This window comes from Camelus dromedarius, chromosome 10 (assembly GCF_036321535.1).
Source record: "Camelus dromedarius isolate mCamDro1 chromosome 10, mCamDro1.pat, whole genome shotgun sequence".
NCBI classification, from domain to species: domain Eukaryota; kingdom Metazoa; phylum Chordata; class Mammalia; order Artiodactyla; family Camelidae; genus Camelus; species Camelus dromedarius.
Window position 1 is genome coordinate 3619470 of NC_087445.1, and position 13049 is coordinate 3632518.

The window sequence follows — 13049 nt, forward strand, 5'->3', positions numbered from 1 at the left end:
CACTTACACTGCTGTACAACCACCACCGCCATCTAGCCCCAGGGCATTTCCATCACCCCACAAGGGAACTTGGTACCCATTAGCAGGCACTTCCTGCTCCCCTCTCTGCCTGACCACTGGTCATCACCAGTGTGCTCTGTCTCTATGGATTTGCCGATTTCCGTTGCATTTTGATGATAATGAATTGGAGGTGGGGAGCAATTCCTGTAAAGTGATCAATTTAAAAGTGAAACAGGGGTCAGCCTGTTAGACTGGCCAGGGGCACCTGCTCCTTCTGGGGGTGGGGAGGGTCTTGTTCCTTTACAACCCTGTGAGGTGCAAGATGATGAGAAGGAGGGAGTCACAAGGTACAGAGCTAAATACCGGGGAGGGGCCTGGGGCACATGACAACCTTTCCATTTGCTTCTTTCTCAGCCCTCCAGGGAGAAGCAGCGGTCTCCCCAGCACTGGATAATTCACACATTTGCTCATTCACTCGTCAACAGACATTTATGGAGGACCTCCCATAAGCTGGAACAGGAAGGTCTACACCTGCTTCAGATCCACAGTCTTGGGGAGACACAGACATGTGAACACTCTGACATCAAATATAACATGAATGCTTTCAAAGGGATGGTGTTGGCAAAGTGCCCTGCGCACCCAGAGACCTACCTCAGGGTCTACACATCGATCATCCACTCCAGCTCCATCCCAGCCTCACATGTCCCACCAGACTCGCAGCGGCTCTGTAGTAACAGCCTGCTGGAGCTGTGGCATGCAGCCCGAGGCCGGTTCCTCCTCCCCTCCCCAGGACGATGCCCTCCACTCTAGCCCGGTAACTGTCCGTGCTGCAGCCGCTCTCCAACAAGGAGCCCATCTCTCTCCTCTGCTACCAGCCCCACTGCAGTACCTCCTGGATAGAGTCAACCTGACCGTCCTTAACAAGGGTCATGAATTCTTTTTCATCACACCCCGAGGAGCTGAGACAGATGCACTTCCCGTGTCTATCTTCCAGCTTACACTGTGCTCTCTTACATTCCTTATTAAACCTGAAAGAAATCTCTGTGCTAAGTGCTCCTGTTCTCCCTTGTAGATGCAGAAACCAAGGCTCAAAGAGGCCAAGGCACTCGCCCAGGGCAAAGGCAGAACTCACCCCCGGGTCTCCCCGCAAGGAAAGGGGGTGGGGCTGGCGATAAATGGGGAGCTGCACACAGAGAGCAGAATCTCACCTCAAAGTGGGACGTGCCTGAGCTACAAGCAGGGAACTATGCAAGGAGGGCCCCTTCCAGTTCAGAAGACACTTCCCAGTTAGTGCAGGGTCCCGATTTAAAGTAAGACTTACAAGTCATTGCTACGAACAAGGCAAGCAGAATGGCAACAGGACCCCTTGCTTTGGATTTGCATAGACAAAGGGTGCATCTCAGTTTGGCACCTTGTTTCTCCTGAGCAAATGACTTGGATTGCTGGCCTGTGTTAACAGGCTCCACGTCGTTGGGGGGCTGGAGGGGGGTTTCAATTCTTTATCAGAAATGCGGGTTGAGGCTTCATCGTTCCTTCATCAGAATCTCTTACCTGCTCACAGGCTGTTTCTCAAATAATAACCACCTTCAAGAAGTCTTTGTCCATGAAAATACTGCTTCATTGGACTTAGACCTTGGCTTTTAGAATGTCCTGGATTCTGGATGGTCACAGCAACACACATACACACACATTCTCACCTTCCAAGTGGAGATGAATGATCGGCAGGTGAGAAATAGATTCGAAGGCCGAAGAATGGGGTATAGTGTTGTAAGCCATCCCACGGTCCCGCTCTGCGCGGGGCCGTCACACATGTCCCTGACACCCCTCCCTCCCCCTCCCCCCGGGAGCTGCTGGCCTGGGGGCTGGGACCGCCTCATTCTCCCTTCACCCTGCCTTTGGGAAGATGCGCCAGGAAACCGCTCTCTCCATCAAGACTGACAGCATCCACCATGATCTTGAAAGGCAAGGCAAGGAAAAGCAAAATGATACTCGAGTCTTCTCCTAAGGAAACCTAACCTCGCCCTTGAGGATGACCCCTCCTCGTGTTCCCTGAGAACCTAGGAGAATCTGGACACTACCAAATTTGATACAGACGTCTGTGACAAGGGTCTGAAATCTCTTTTCCTGGCGGGCGGCGCATTTTCACTTTTCACCACTAGATGTCGCAGCAGGGGCGGGCGGCGGGCCCAGACCAGTGTCCCCAGGAAGGCAGCTTCCAGCAGCCTAAAGAGTGTGTGCTCCCCAATGCAGACTATGGTTCTGATGCGGAGAGGGGCAGAGGAAGGTACTGGGTGTGCTCCTGGCGGGCTCCAGAAGGTGGCAGAACACTGATTTCTTTGGAGTCAGGGAGCTCAGAAGTCCATTGTGGTCTACATTTAACAGAAGCTCCAGGAACCCCCTGTGCCCAGGCTGGTCAGGCCCTCACGGGCTGGGCCAGGGGAGCAGGTGCAGTGACTCTGCCCGGGGAGTGGAGAGCTGGGGCTATGGTGTTACCTAGGTCTTGGCTCATGCCTTGAAATGTTCTCTTGTGTCCCCCCCTTCATCACCCCCCACCAAGGCTGGCGGATGTGGCTGGACAGCAGTGAGGCCTGGGGTGAGTGGGTGTGGGCCTCTTGCGTGCCCACAGCCAGAGCTGGGAAGAGGGGGGGAATCCTAAACCAGAGCCTGGTGGTGATGAAGCCGCGTTTGTGACAGTGGGAGCCTAGAACACATGCTATATTCCCTGTTAGCTTTAAGCATATACTTTAAATCCGTGTATCTTTAAATCCTGCGTAACACAGGAAAGTCAGCTTCTATTTCTATTCTTGCCCAAAACTCACAAAGTAACTGAGCCTGGTCCAAGCCGCTGACCAACCTTGCCTGGCCACCAAGACCACCTTCCAACCAGTCTCTCGGTCTAAGCAGTCAAACCTAACCCACTCACTGAACACACGTGGCCCAAAATCCAAGCGCCTTCCCAAGGTCTCTTTCTGATCAGATCTCCCTGGGCGTCATTCTCTGCCCAGACATCCACGCTCAAACTCTGCAGCTGACCCCATCTCCCCCTCCTTTCCCGTCTATTTCCTAGAACACACCCAACTCTTTACTGCCTCCGGCCCTTTTCACTCACTCCTCCCTCCACCAACCTTTCCTCCAGCTGCCTCCTCTTTCTCTGTCTTTGGGTGTTGGTTTAAATGTCACCATCAGGGAGGCATCCCCCAACCAGTCAGTGGACAGCAGCTGCCACCCCCACCCTCTACCTCTACCGTCTGTCATTTCAGCCTATTTGAATCCCCTGCACTTACACCAGGGGGCGGCACACCTTTCTGTAAAGGGCCAGGTGTTCTCTGTTGTGACTGCCACCTGTGTATCTAGAAATCAGCCACAGACAGGAGTGGAGGGGTGCATCTATGTGCCAATAAAACTTTATTTACAAAAACAGGTGACGGGCCGGCTTTGGCTCTACAGCCATGGTTTGCCGCCTCCGACTTACCTCATCTCGCATTTTCTTATTAGTTTATTGGCTGTGTCTTGCCTCTTGTTCACTGTGGTCTCTCTGGTGCCTAGAACTGTTCTTGGCAGAGACACTGTGACTATCTTTTAAATGAATATTATTTGGTAACTGCATTACCTTTTGGTGGGGGGTGATTAGGTCGTATTTGTTTATTTTTATTTATTTTAACGTTGGTACTGGGGATCGAACCCAGAACCTCATGCTCGCTACGCAAGCACTCTATCACTGAGTTTTACCCTCCCCCGGCATTGCCTTTTGAAGTCCTGGTGAATCTCGGTTTCTAGTTTCCTTTCTTCCAGCACCTTGTGCCCCTGGCAATTTAGCTGTCACTTTCTCATCCGCCAGGGTGACTAAACATCAACAGATTGACGGGGAGGACCATCTCCAATCTGGGAAAGCCAGATAAGCGAGGTGACGTGGCTTTCCACACGTGGCAGGATGCAATTAGACCCAGCAGGATGGGAGCAGCAACTCTTAATTATGCAAATGCAGTTGACTGGTGGTGAATTTTAAATTCTGGGCAAACTCCCAACTCTGTCCTATTTTCCAAAATATTCCTGGCCATCTTTCTTCATTGTCTAGTCTTAGGCTTAGGAAAAGATTCTACTCTTAATATCAGTTTATGGAAAAGCTGATTAGAAGGACAATCAAACAAAATAAAAATAAGCCAACTCCCCAAACCGTCTGAAACTAGTATTTTAAAATCAGGTTAGAATGGGCTTGCAGTGATAGTAAAAATGGATGACGGTGCAAAATCTAAGTGCAAGCTCCTTCCCCGCCTGTCATAACAAGCCCCCTCCTTTTTTTCTAGGAGGAGAATTGGTTTGGCTAAGTAACAATACAGTTTTGGGGCAGGTTTGGAGGGCTGGACCAGGCTTTGTTTAGCAGTGGGGTGAGCACAGGGGTCAGCAGACGGTGCACTTCCTCCTTATAGGAAGGTGGTACCTACCATGCAAGGAAGCTGTGGGCGCCTCCAGAGACAAATCTCCTCTGGCCGGGCCTCCACTGCCCCATGCTGGTCAACAAAATGACTTTGGTTCTATGTCTGGGAGAGAAAGCTCTGTGGCTTCCCTAACAAGTGTTTAAAAATACATTTCCAATCTTGTCAACTGATTAGAGGTGAAAACACAGGGAGCACTTCTGTTGCTAATTTGGCCCACTTAGAAACCAAATGGACTCGCAAGGCAATTTAAGGTCAACCCCGCCCTGCTGTCCCAGATACAGACCTCTCCCCAGGACTCTGTTTAGGATTCATATGGGGTGGGAAGGACCTGAGGGAGGCACCGCCCCAGCTGGTGTCAGGAAAGGTGCAGAGGTGGTGTTTTGGTTTCCATAATAAATGCTGGAGGGAATACCTTGATGTTAGATGCTTGGGGGTCTTCATATCCTGCAGCGACAGGAAGTCCCCCCGCCTTTCCCCTCCTCCCTCAAGTTAACGCGGAAAGCATCCTAGTGAGAAACACTGGCAAATACAGAGGAGAAAAAGCTATTGAAAGGAATTGGTGGTAAGATGCTCCTAGATGTAACTTATCCTCTTCCTGTTCCCCATACTCATTGTACAGGGCTGTCAACAGCCTCTTCCTGCCAATGATCCAGGTTCTAATTGCAAGTAAATCTATTTTCTTGGCTTTCTCTGCAGGTAGAGGCTGTTCCTTGAGGCAACCGCCCACGAGTTCTCTGGGAGGCATTCTCCTGGGATGCACTGGAACATTGTGATCATTTCCAAGAAACAGATTCCAGTACTGGGTGTCCTCAAATCCCAAGCAGTTATTTATTTTGGGATTTATTTTAAAAAACAAAAACAAACAAACAAACAAAAAAACCCAGTGTGGTTAGAAATGCTTGGCAGCCAACTCCTCCCTTTCTGGCTAATCAGGAAACTGAGGTCTAGAGTCGTCGGAGGGAACGACTAAGGCAGACAAATGTGCAGGTGTCCTCGAATACGGACTTGGGAAGACTGCTGAAGGGAAGGGACCTGGGGTTGCCTTGCGGAAGGCGATCAGATCTGTGCTGGGACAAAGCGGGTGGGCCCCCGGGGGTGGGGGAGTGGGGGGAAAGGACCGCTCCCACCTGCCAAGGACTCTGCACCCAAGAAGCCCTGAGCCACTGAGTGAGCCCTGCCTGGAAGCAGACATTTTTTTTGCTCCGATCTCCGGGCTACACTAATTAGCAGGTTGCTTAACCTCCTGGAGCCCAGGTTTCCCGGTGGAACATCCCCATCTCGGGAGGTAAAATTACAGTGCCCGCTACACATACCGAGGATTAAACGGTGGCTGTTACTAAAAATGACTCTCAAGGGTACCCTGCCACGATTGCCATTGTTGACACCCCAGCATCTGCTCCTGGGGGCGGGGTCACAAGAGGAGCCACCACCGGAAACCGCCCAGTTTCCCCAGGACTGGGAGAGCGGTCTGCGGGTGTGGACGAGGGCGCTGACTGCGCAGGCGCAGCTCTGAGGCCATTATTTAGATCACCCATCCGACCCTCATCGCCTTCCTGAGAGTGGCACTAGACTCGCTCCATCTAACAGGGGAACAAAGCTGGTTCACTCAGCTGGAAAGGGGCAGGGCTGGGACTCCTGGGTCTGTGCTCTCAGCCTTTACCCCGTGTTTTGCCTCTCAAAGCAAAGATGAGAGGGGAAGCTTTCGGTAGATTCTGGGCTCTATGAGGGACAATGTCCCTTAATCACGGGCACTGACATGACTTTGCTCTGCCTGATCTCTCCTTATAAAAATCACAGGATCATGGTAAAATACAAAATGTTGTAATCTCCCCTCTCCCACCCCTCTTAAAAAGAGAGACCAAGAAACAAAGGTGCAAATTAATGGAAGAAAAAAAAAGAAAGAAAAACCGGAACTGGGACCATGCAGGAAGCCACGCGACGCCAAATTGTAAATTCTAGTCTGGAAATAGCCACCCTCTGGGGTGCCTGGAGCTGTGTTTCATACTTATATTCCTAATTATAAATGTGGTTGAAGCATTGCAGCAAATATGGGGATCAGATTATGGGAGAAAGCACTTTTCAAAAAAAAATTCCGTTTTCATTTTATTATTATTATTATTATTATTATTATTAATTATTATTATTATTAATTTTTTTTTTAAATGGAGGCACTGGGGATTGAGCCCAGGACCTTGCGCATGCTAAGCACGTGCTCTACCACTGAGCTATACCCAACGGCCTGCGAAAAAGTGCTTTTAACCCCATTAATCCAATCCAGTCCATCCAACCTTGGCCATGGTGTCAGGCACACTCCTTCTTGTCTTTTTTTCTGGGCATTTATTCATTCTATCTGTCCTGTCATAATGGACATCTGAGTTTGCATGCAGCAAAGCAATGCATTTTTAAATAAAAGAAAGGATCTTCCTAAAAGGTAGGTGGGCAATAAAACACAGCAGAGTCCAAGAAAAAGCCTTGTCACTAGGCCAGAGGAGGGCATTTCCGGGGTGACCATCCAACCACTGGAGATCATGGGTTTGCAGCTGATTTTTGCTTAAACATGAACAGATTGCACCTTCCCCTGGGTCACTGCTGTGTAGCAAGGGTCTCTGAGGGGGTGAACAGCACTCCACCCAAGAAAGTATGTGGCCGCCGGACTGCCCCGAGTGCTGGGCTTGTGAGGGGTGCTGCTGGTGTATCAGCTGGGCCCACAAAGCACCGGCAAGGATGACGCTGGGACTTAGGACAGGATGGCGGTGCTGGGGGTGGCAGGTGGGCTAAAACCCTTCTCTGTGGAATCTGGGAAACCTGAGAATACCTGCCCCAGCATGTTTATACACCTGCTAAGGTGTTAAGCCTAATTAAGTGTTTCTTTCTACCAGCAGACCATACTAGAGACTAAATAATTAACTGTAAAAAAATGTGTGCTCATCCAGCCTGTGGAAAGGCCAGACTTCATTTCAGTTTCCTTCCACTCTGGGTGGATACTCTAATGAGGACTCGATTTAAAACAGCCCTCATATTGAGACATTTTTGTCTATAAACATAAGACTCGACACTCAAATGCAGGGCTCCCTACTGTAAAATCCAGCAAAAGTCAGAGGTTGCAAACTGCTGGCCTCAGAGCCAATCTGGATGAACTCGGCTGACACGTCGCTTCAAATAAAGTGAATTTTCAGAATAAGAGACTTGATGTGAAAGTTCATGGCTGATTTGCTGACATACTCTTAACCCCCCACCCCCAACTCCTGTTTTTCTGTTTCTCTAGTCCAAATTCTTCTCACAATGAGACAGTTGGTGGCAGTACAAAGTGGGAGAACATGAAGCCCAGAAATTTAAGTATTTCCTGTAAGAAAGTGTAAGGAGGGATCTCTTTCTGGAACTTCTAGATCGCAGGGGACACGATCCCGCCATGGCCTGGGAAATCTCAGCGTTCATCGGCTGTCTGCCCAGCGCCTCTGTTTACAGACTCCAAAACACGAAGGTGTGAAAATGAATTAGCCTCCCCAGGTCAACGCCAAGCACCAGGGAAGAAATCACTCCAACCTAGGTGTCACCTCGCCCTAAAAATTCAAATTTTCCGTAGCTGTGAAACTAACTCATTATCATTCCTCCCCCAGGCGCTTTTTCATTTATACGGCAGGAACTTTGTGGGATACCCTAAGCTTATTTTGGACAATACCTTTTCAACGAGAACTTAAATCAACTGAGTTTTTTTATTTATTTCTATACAGTTTGTTTTTTGAAACATTATTACATGATTGGTATAGGAAATTTAGATAATTTATAGATAAATTTGGATAAAATATAGTAATGTTTCAAGAAAGTGTTAATTATAATAGCAAAATCCAGAGACACCGCTGTTAACATTTTCTTTCTATGCATTTTCTTTTTTAAAAATATTTTATTCTGTATGTGTTTTTTTAGGGGGCGGGGTAATTAGGTCTATTTATTTATTTTTAGAGGAGGTACTGGGGATTGAACCCAGGACTCGTGCACGCTAAGCATGCGCTCTACCACTTGAGCTCTACCCTCCCTCTTCTATGCATTTTCAAAAACACAGCCTGGATTATAATGTGCACATGATTCATCTTCTACTTTGAAGCCCAGGAACATCTTAAGTATTAAACTCTTGTTACTAAAACCACTTCAAAAACATGGCCCCAAACCATTCCATTTCATAGCTGTATGAAAATTTACTGGACATTATTGTTGGTCATCTGATGTTTGTGATTTTTACTACTGTATTATAAATAACACTGCAATGGACATCTTTGTGTGTAAGACTTTTCCCCCTGCATTTCTTTCATTTCTTTAGGATGGAGGCACAGACATAGAATCCCTAACTTAAAGGGTGTGACAATTTCAAAATCTCTCAGTAATGTTGCTATGATGGCGGCTGGAACGGCACACTTGCATTTACTTATTTTTGTCATGCTTCCTTAAACCTCAGAGCAATGATGTTTGAAAAACTAGAGCTCACGTGGTATCTTAGAGCTCAGAACATTAAGAAAGAAGCAGAGTCAGCTTTCTCATTTCCCCTCTCCTTCGTGGGGGGCAGGTATTAGAGAGAAGGTGGGAGGACGGAAACCCTGCACAGCAACTGCCAAGGGGCCAAGGCTTTCCAGGTCCTGATACAGAAGAACCCAGAGAGGCAGCCAGTGCGCTGGTACAGACTGATACGCAAACCACAGCACTGGGCAGATGTCTTTTGGTCCACTCGTGTGTCCAAAGCCTCTTTCGTTCATTCTCAGGGTTTACCAGGTAACAGACATAATTTTCCACATAAAAGCAGCAGATTTCAGACTGACAAACAGAACCTCTCACCTTTCGGAGTCTTGTGAGAAGACCTGCTACATGTTCGTGCTGTTCCGATTTAGCAAGATCTTCCGCTGTCTTTCCATCCTGTTGGAGAAAATGATTAGTTTATTTCTTCACAACAGAGAGCTGTGCATTCCATACACTAATTCCACCATCTGGGGAAGAAACAGCATAACAGGCGCCAGAAGCAAATAAGGTGGACAAACAACCCATGTCCTGGGTTATTTCCCTTTCTGTGGAATCCTTATTTCACTCGACTGTCCAGGAAAGGAAGCTAAGAAGTAGGGAAAAAATCATGCACTGGTGTGGTGAGGTCCAATGGCGAGACGTCTCAGACCCACAGGCTTTAATCAGACCGGGCACCTCGTTAGTGGGCAGAGAAAACCTCCCTCCAATTAGGCGGACAAGAAAGACTGTCGTTAGCTGCCAAGTTCTAGTTAGTGGAAGCTAACATCTTACAAATCCTTCCGTGGACAAACCTCAGCACTCATATCAAGCCAGTGACTGGTAATTACTATGCATTTCAAAGAAAAGGCTGAATTTTACAGACAATTTTGATCTAAAGGTTTTCCGAGAACATAAAAGGAGGAAATAAGGGTCCACGGCACTTTGGTGTTTGCTTTCAATTAAGAGAATTTTCACAGGGCTGCAGTTTCATATTGAACGAACTGGCTTCTGTTTCTAGGCGGTGGACGTGCACGGTGAGGGCTCGCGTCTATCCAGCGCCTCCTAATAATCCGTGCTGATCCAGCTCTCGGTGCGCGGTGTGCGGTAACCTGAGAGCCGCTCCTGGCGGTGGGGGAGGAACAGAGGAGGGGCTGCAGGCTGAGGGACCGTTCTGCCGCAGTTTTAGAAATCATTACCAATTCAAAAGCAGAAAAGATGAGAAGCAGTTTCGAAAGAAATAAAAGCAATCTTTTTCTTAAACAAGAAGACTTATCTCTCAATGTTCGCCCGTGACAGCTAGAAGTTCTATTCCAGGGGATTAAAGCTCAGGGATGCCCGGGTCTGACTGACAGCAAGTCTTCCCATCTTTCAGCCCAGGTCACAATCCCAGCCATGAGTGGGGTCCCATCACATCAGCTTTTCTCAACCTGGGCACTACTGACATTTCAGACAGGGCGGTTCTCTGCTGTGGGAGACTGTCCTGTGTGCTACTGGACGCTTAGCAGCACCCCTGGCTTCTGCCATTAGACACCAGTAGCAGTCCACTTCCACCAGTTGTAAAAACCCAGTTTCTCTGGACTTTGCCAAATGTTCTCTGGCAGGTTTGACCACCCAGCTGAGAATCAGAGCTTCAGGCTGTGGTCCAAGCTCAGATGGGCACTCTGGAGGAGGCAGGCTTTACACTCCAGCTGCCCATCTCTCTCTGCCCCCTTCAAGTCCCAAAGTAGCTCCAACAGGCAGGTAAAAGCTTCTAGTTTGCTTTGGGATGAATTAGGTAACTTGTCAGACACCACATCCAAACTGGGGATTCATGCCAAAAATGCTCTAGATCCTTACTGACATGATGAAAACAGGACTTAGTTTGGTGGCCCCCAAACCTCATCACATATCAGAATCGCCAGGGTCTTCAAGAACTGCTGCTGCCTGGCTCCCACCTGGATACTCAGCGTCTACCTTGCTGGGGTGTGACCTGGACATTGAGCTTCTAAGCCCTCACAGGTGATCCTGTGGGACAGCTCAGTTTTGGAAACACTGCCTGAGCTGGAAGAAGTCTGGGTCTCAACTTAAATTTTCTGTCTTCTGGTGTGACTGGCCCTAAGGCTTCTCTTGAAGACCTCAGATCTGCATATTACACAGGCAGAGGACCTTCACTGGTAGAAGCTACCCTCCATGGTTAAGCCTCTCAAATGACAAGAAAACTGTCATCAACAAAAGTCCTTACATTTGTGCAGCACTTAACAGTCTGCAAAACGTGTTGCTCTAAAGGACTCATTTCAGGCTTGCAAAAGAAATGTTTGCCAGTGTAGGGGGAAGAGGTTAAACACTGGAGTGAGAAGGGCCCGGGTTTAGGTCCGGATTCTGCCCCCTACTGGCTGTGTGGTCAGTCCCTCAGCCTCCCAGACCCGGGTCTCTTCCTCCACCCTCACAGCACAGATTCTTGAGTAGATTAGAGAAAACCAAATGGAAAGAACCAACAACGTACCAGGCACAGAAAAAGCAAGCAGCAGTAACCGTTACGAAAGAGGTGTGGGCCCCCCAACTCCCTGGCTTTCTGTCCCAGAGGGAAAGGGGTGGGAGCTGGATGTCTGCATTCTGGCCTTGTTCCACCAGGCACCCCGGAGCAAGATACCAGCTCCGCAGCTGGTCCATGAGCGATCCTAGCACTCACTGCTCTTTTTGTTACAAACAGTGGTCTGAGAGGCTTCAATGAGAGGGTGAGATCTGAGTCAAAACTTGAAAACAGTGAGAGAGCAAGCCATTTGGATACCTGAGGAAGTCTTGCCAAGAACAGCAAGTGCAAAGGCCCTGAGGCAGCAGGATGATTGTCATGTTTGAGGAATACCAAGGACGCTCATGTAACTGGTACAGGTGGAGCTAAGAGGAGGAGGAAGAGCAAGAGATGGGGTCAGGGAGGCAACGTGGATCTTTAAGGGCATCCCCATCATAAGGACTTTTACCCTAAAGGAAGGTCTGAGCAGATGTGGGACACAATCTGACTCATATCTGAACAGGGTCAGGCAGGCTGCTGCATGAGGAACAGACTGTAGACAGGGGAGGGTGGAAGCAGGGAGACCAGTTTCCAGGCCATGACAGATCACATGTGATCATGGTCAAGGGCTCACAGCCTCATGGGAGAATCAGCAGTCAATTCCAACAGACCAAGAAAGGGGGCAAATTATACCCGCTGAGGGAGGTGGGAAAGAGGAGGCGTCCTGGGCCTCCAGCTGAATACTGGGAAGTGAGAAGGAGTTAGTGTCGTAGAATTTTCCTGACACTAACAGCATGTGCTATTATGTGCCTGGGTGTTAGGCACTGAGAGTCTCGCACTGTGAAAGCAGAAGAAGGCTTTATTGCCTCATGGCAGGTGTGTGTGTGTGTGTGTGTGTGTGTGTGTACATGGGGGCACTATGTGCAGGGGGTGACGGGTGGGAAGAGGAGATTCTGAGGGAGGGAACAGCATGTGCCAACTGGATGAAGTGCGAGTGAGCAAGGGGCAAATAGCTCCGCTCAGTTCAGTACAGCTGAGAGGGTGCAGGGTGAAGAATGAGGTGGGCAGGGGGCAGGGGGCAGGGGGCAGGCTATGGAGGGCACATCCTGGAGGCAATGGAGCCCCAGGACGACTTGAAATGGGAGCGCTTTTCCAGAATGATAAATGCGGTGGTGGGAAGGCCATGAGGCCACGGGCAAGGGACCAGTTCCGAGGCTGAGCTGGTCCTGGGGGAAGTCCACAGTGAAGTTTTTAAGTGGAGGCAGAGGACGAAGTGCTGGAATTTCAAGAAGAAGCCAGGATGTGGCCACCAGTACGATGCTGGGGAACAGAGTATCCACGCTTCCTGGCCCAGATGACCGGATGCACGTGGAAGCCCTGTGCGAAGGTCAGACACTGAGGGCGAAGAGCAGCCCCGGAGGGAGAGGACGCGGCGCATGGAGGTGGGGAGAGGGGTGGGCTGCGGAGGTGGCGTCCACCAGGCTGGGTCTGAGTGTGGCGCCCCGGGGACAAGTGGGGCTGGAGACCTGGATGTGGGCCTGAGCCTCCAGGGCAGCCGCAGACCTGGGGCTGGTGAGAGGAGCAGGGGACGGAGGGAGGAGGGCTGCCAGCCAAGCAGCACGGACCAGCAGCAAGAAGAC

General features: G+C 49.5%; 1 protein-coding gene across 7 annotated transcripts in view; it reads right to left on the bottom strand.

The window, feature by feature from the left end:
- The window catches only part of DAPK1 (death associated protein kinase 1), a 180601-nt gene that overhangs the window by 22693 nt on the left and 144859 nt on the right, over window positions 1–13049 (bottom strand). For all 7 annotated transcript variants that reach the window (XM_031447142.2, XM_031447148.2, XM_031447144.2 and 4 more), the window contains exon 19: window positions 9261–9338. In XM_031447142.2, the coding sequence (XP_031303002.1) occupies window positions 9261–9338 (78 nt within the window). The remainder of the gene's footprint in view (window positions 1–9260; window positions 9339–13049) is intronic.